Below are 6,000 nucleotides of genomic sequence, written 5' to 3' on the forward strand. Positions count from 1 at the left end.
ATATTTCAAAGGTGTGATCTCAATACATATATATGTATGTATATTTTACCTTTTAAAATTTTGAACTTGTTCTTTCATTTTTGGAAGTAAAAATATCTAAACACTTTGCATATATATGTGTATGTGTGTTTATATGTGTGTATGTGTATATATATATATTATGTGTGTATATATATGCATATATATATATAAAAATATATATATAGTCATTCTCCTCAAAGATTAAGAATTCAACCAATTATCATTAATCCATCAATCAGGATACAGCTGTGGGTGTTCTCTCCCCACCCCCACCTCCCAGTTGTATATACCTACCAGGTGACAGATGTGCGTGACATTGCAAAACAGCAGCTGCCTACATGGGTTTGGCAGCACGCTTTAATAAGGATGCTCTGCCTATGACTTTGTCATCCATGTGTGAAATGGATGCTGCTGCTGATGGTGGTGAGAATGCTATGCACAGAGCTCCCTTGTGAAGGGCCTCTGAGCTCTTAGAGAAGCATTGGGGTACAATGGAAATAATGATGTTGTAAACGTTTGGAGTCAGAGAACTTGGTTTTCATTCCCTGTTCCCACTTCTTACAGTCTGTGTGACCCTGAACAAGCCAATTAGCCTCACTGGCCCTCAGTTTCCTCATCTGTAAAATGAGGTTGGATTAGATAATCTCTACTATCTCTTTTAGTTCAGAATTTATGCTCCCATGATCTATGAGGCATCAGTCACCTCTGTATGAAAGGTTTAAGGTCATTTGACTCCTCCTATATGACTTTTCATCTCACTAAGCTACTTCTCTGGCCCTCAGTTTCCTCATCCGTAAAACCAAGGGGTTGTATTTGGTGATCATTAAGGTTCCTTCCAGTCCATAAAATTGTTGTATAATTCAGCAGAGACTTAAAATTATCTGAGGTGACACTGAGACAACAAACTTTAGTCATTGGCTAACCCGATCACCTCCCCCTGCCACCTTCAAGAATAATGATAATAATAAATAGCTAGGCATTTATATAGTGTCTACTATGTGCTAGGCACAGTGCTAAGCACTTTACAAATATTATCTCATTTGATCTTCATAACAACCTTAGGAGGTGGGTGCTGTTGTTATCCCCATTTTACAGATGAGGAAACTGAGGCAGACATAGGGTGGTGGCTTACTCAGAGTCCCAGAGCTAGAAAGTATCAGAGACTCGATTTGAACTCAGTTCTTCCCAACTCCCGGTCCAGCATTCTCTCCAGTGCACCACCTAGTGGTCTATAAGAATGATAATTTGCATGGGTTTTGTACACACTAGTCAAACCACAGAGACCAGCAGTGGTTTGACTTAAAATTCAATCTTACTTTGTTTTGCCCGAACAGGATCAGGAAACCTTCACGTTTCTCACATCGTGCAAAAAGCAAAAATTGAAGTGAGTGAAGACGGAACCAAAGCTTCCGCAGCAACGAGTAAGTCCTGAGTGTGGACGCCGTGTAGCCCTCGCCCAGCTGATGGGCAGGATGCCCTTCTGTTAGCAGGCTTGGCTCCCGCTCTCATGGTCTTTCTTCACTTTGGATACTAGGAGAGGCCTTGCTTTTCGGACCATGATCCAAGGGTGGTAGAGCGTATTCTTTCTCAGAAACTCATTCCTAGTGCAAAGTAACTTCCCTCTCTATCCAAAGCAAAGTGAAGTGTTGGCATCTGTCTGCTGAATCCTAGCTGTGTAGTTCATTCATTCAACAACCTTTCTTTGACAGTCTGCTGTGTGCAGAGCACCTGCTAGGGAAGAGTGAAAGTTGAGATAAGCCACAGCTCCTCCCCTTTGTGTGTTAACACAGTTAACAGCCCAGAAAGCTAAGGGTAAAGATGGGCAGACAGACGATCAGAGAGAATCATCTAGATCGTGCTGTGGACCTGGAACCAGAAAGACCTGAATTCAGATTCAGCCTCAGATACGCTTAGTAGCTGTATCACCTTGGGTAATCACTTAACCTCTGCTTGCCTCAGTTTCCTGATCTGTAAAATGGCAATGGTAATAATAGCACTTACCTCTCAGGGTTATTGTGAGGATCAAATGAGATAACATGTAAAGTACTTTGCAAACCTTAAAATGTAATATAAATGCTAGTTATCATCATCATCATCATCTTCATCATTATTAGAGAAACAGACAATGTATTACAAATCTCTCCATAGCTAACTATATTTGAGTCATCTTTCCAGTCTTGGTCATTGTGATGCCAAATCTACTTTTTCCCTCCACGGTTTGTGTAATATAGGAGAAGAGCAAAAATCAGTGAGTCATTCACTTAATTTCTCCATCTGTCCATCAGTCAATGAGGATTAATGGTTAGATGAGCTCCTTGCAAATAAGAATTGTTTCATTCTTGTACGTGTATCCCAAGCACCTCAAACTGCCTGATAATTTGATTGATTAAGCACCTACTGGGTGCCAGATACTCTGCTAGAAACTGAGGCACAAACACAAAGAATGAAATAATCTCTACTCTCCAGGAGATGCCATTCCAAAGTGGAGGAAAGTACATATACCCAAGATTATAAAACCTAGACAAGCAGTTGGGATTTTTTTAGCTGAAGCACATCCCCCCAAACTATGCAATATCCCAAAGCACAAACCTTCATAACAGCTGCAGCCTTCGTTAATATATTTTGGTCTCTGAATCTAGGCCCTAATCCAGGTTGGATTAAGTACACTTTTGTTTTCAGTTATATTTTAAAGGACAGTGATAAAAGTCCTGGACATCTGGAAGGTTAGGAAAGTCTGAAGGCATGCTTTTTTTTTCTTTTGTAAATTATTATATTTTGAATTTTATGTTAATATTTAGTTCTGAGTAATGGTCCCTGAACTGAGTAAGAAGGGAAAAAAAACTTGCTGTTTGACTAATGTTGATAAAATATAAATGTATAATAGTAAGACTGTAGTTGATCAAATCTGACCTCTGACACTTGAAACTTACTAGCTGCATGACCTTGGGCGAGTCATTTAACCCCGATTGCCTCACCAAAAAAAAAGAAAAAGACTAGTTGAAAATCCTTGTTAGTCATTAAAAGAGCAACAGAACCTCATTATGACAGAGTTGGTTTTTAGTAGATTAAAATATGCCGCGTTTCAATCAGTCATATGTAAGGGACAATAGCAGTAAGATGGGGAGAAGATGGGTCAGGAAGGGAAAAGACAATAGTATAAAGCACACATACTCCTCGTTTTCAATGGTCTTACAGACTAGATGGGAGGAGGAGTGAATATATTCACAAAAAGGTAAGTTTACTTGCAAGATTGTATATCACCAATGTAAAATAAATTGCATCTGAGTGATATAAGAAGCAGTCATAGTGGGCTAGGAGGTCAGAGAAGACTTCATAAAGGTGGCAGCTCAAAAAAGGCCTTAAAGGATGCTTACCAGGTGGGTGGACTTCAAGAGGATGGGGAGGCATTATAAACAAAGGAAATGACATTAACAAAGGTGTTGCCATGTGTCAAATCCTTCTCACCAAACCATACCAGACAAGGGGTGGGGGGAAAGAGCCTGGTGTGACTTGGTTCTCTAGTAAGAGAAATATTAATTCTACCCCAGCCCCCTTTCCCTCTATGTCTTGTTTAGATTACTGACATTTTCCTCTTGTTTTTTCATACGTTTTTCCCTTTCTTTCCTAGCTGCCATTCTAATAGCAAGGTCATCACCTCCTTGGTTTATAGTAGACAGGCCATTTCTATTTTTCATTCTACACAATCCTACAGGTAAGTGATTACTACTGATTCTATCATGTACTGAATGTTAGCAAAGAAGTGTGTGGGGAGAATAGTTCTATCAAAGCTTATAGCCCAAGGGTTGTTTGACTTAATACTGTAATTACTACGTGGCAGCAATTACCTAGCCTTTGTATGCTTATATCAATCAACCTTGAAGATCTTCAGGGTGGTATTTTTAGATCTAGGAAACTTTTTGGCAAGAGCTCATTTGTGGCAGCATGCTGCCAGAGGATGATGGAACCTTTCAAATTTTGGCAGAATCGTAGGTAGGTAGGTTTCTTTTGTAATCGTTCAAGGCAGGCATAATAACATTTTAAAGGCTTGAAACTGAAACCATCTGGATTGTCCAAAGGCTTAGAGATAGTGAGCAAATTTGGTAGGACATTTCACGTTTTTGTGTAACACCAGTGAACATGTTGCAACACTCTGACCCATCCTTAACATGTTCATTGACTGTAGGGCTCTGAAGACTTCAATCTAGCATGTCTTTCATATATTGCCATATTGGTCCAAATACAGGCCAAGCAACTAAAATGAAATCTCTTTGAAAGGGGAGTAGGGAGATAGAGATATGGGTATAGAGATTTAGAGATATTTCTAATACACAGATAAAATTATTGTAGTGAAAATAGATACTTTCCTAGAAGTAGAAAAAGGTTTTCCTGTTTCTTATGACTCACATTTAAATGATATATTCATTATTATCATCTTTGTTCTTTGTCTTAATCACTTGGCATGTCATTCGTCTTTTCTTAATCCTTTTGTACCCTATAATCTTTACTATTATCTATGACTTTACAGCCTTGTGTAGTGGAAAGATTCGGAGTCAGAGAGGACCAGTTCTGCCACTTAAATCATTGGCAAGTCACTTAATCTCTCTAGGCTTCAGTTTTATCATCTCCAGAATGAGGGGATTGGATTAAATCAGTCAATCAACAAGCATTTTGAAAGGGCCTACTGTGTGCCAGGCTCTGTATATACAGATACAAAGAATGAAGTAGCCCCTACTCCGTGCTCCAGTGATCAGAGATCATGATCAGGTTTTATGAAAGCCAGGTTTGGAGGAATCCAGTATTTGGATCCCTTTTATCACAACTCCTAAATGCCATAGTGTCTGTTTTCATAGGTTGCTGTAGTCAACCACTTGTTACCTGGTGAACAGCTACCCCTCTGATAAAAAGCAGGTCCTCAGCCGACAATTGGTTGGCAACTCTGGACTGGATTTTTGCAGCTCATGAGGACCTAATAAGAAAAGCTTTTGTTCTAGTAGCATCGATTTCGAGAACTGAAGGTCATCTCCATGCCTCCTTGCCTGTAACCCCAGAAGCCCCTGTACTTCACATCTGGGCTATACAGGGATATCTAGTCTCAAAAAAAAAAAAAAAATTAACAAATGAATGAATAAGGATTGAGAGTTTTTTTTTCATGAACTGTGTAACAGCTTTTTTTTTTTCCCTTTTTACCTCTCTCTAGGAGCCGTTTTATTCATGGGACAAATAAACAAACCCTAAAGAATATGCAAAAAAAAAAAAATGCAGTTTTTCTGAGAGGCAAAAACTCCTTTGCTGTGAAGGAAAGACTCCTTGAGTACATCTTTAATAGTTCTGTTGAATATTTTTGTACATTACTCTGACTCTGTTCCAAAACTAGGTTTTAGGAAATTTGGCTGGGTTTTTTTTAATAGAGCCTCCACTGTAGAAGCATTGCTGTTCTGGGCTAAGTGTCCAAGGGGAAGAAGGATAGGGATGGTTGGAGCATTGCAAGGAGTGAATAGAAAGGCTTAAGACTTCAAACTGTCTAAAAGATTCTTCAGACTACTGAATGGTTACCTAGGCTAACAAACCTCTTGAGTATTTACTGTCAGTTTCAGGATTTTTTTTTTTATTTTTTTTGAAGCTGTGGCTTTGGGAGAAGCAGTTTAACCAGTGTGACTAAAATTTTTGTGATAGTGTTGACTTTTTTTTTATGGAAAAAAAATTGTTGGATGCCTTTTTAATTCTCTTCTTTGCCCCTCAAAGACTTGACAGTAAGCATTTGGGGGACAGAAATAACTCAACTCTCAGCCTTTTGTGTGTTTTGTTTTTGTTTTCTATAATGCATGTATTCACTAAAATAAACTTTAATGAACCAATGGCATCTTTGCTAGACAAGGTTTGCTATTCTGTGGTGGGCCTGCCCTTGCTGGAGTGTGATTTTTCCTGGATTTGCATTTTGTATTTTGTACAAAGGAAACAATAAAGTGTTTGTAAACAGTG

The 6,000-nt window shown here is 38.9% G+C and overlaps 1 protein-coding gene across 1 annotated transcript in view; it reads left to right on the top strand.

Moving 5' to 3' along the window:
* The window catches only part of SERPINE2 (serpin family E member 2), an 86,071-nt gene extending 80,071 nt beyond the window's left edge, over positions 1–6,000 (top strand). Inside the window, exons 7-9 of the mRNA XM_027873430.1 lie at positions 1,356–1,442; positions 3,650–3,733; positions 5,219–6,000. Of these exons, the coding sequence (XP_027729231.1) occupies positions 1,356–1,442; positions 3,650–3,733; positions 5,219–5,256 (209 nt within the window). The 3' untranslated portion in view covers positions 5,257–6,000. The remainder of the gene's footprint in view (positions 1–1,355; positions 1,443–3,649; positions 3,734–5,218) is intronic.

The sequence above is a fragment of the Vombatus ursinus genome, unplaced genomic scaffold, assembly GCF_900497805.2.
Source record: "Vombatus ursinus unplaced genomic scaffold, bare-nosed wombat genome assembly UNPS02014802.1, whole genome shotgun sequence".
In the NCBI taxonomy this organism is placed as follows: domain Eukaryota; kingdom Metazoa; phylum Chordata; class Mammalia; order Diprotodontia; family Vombatidae; genus Vombatus; species Vombatus ursinus.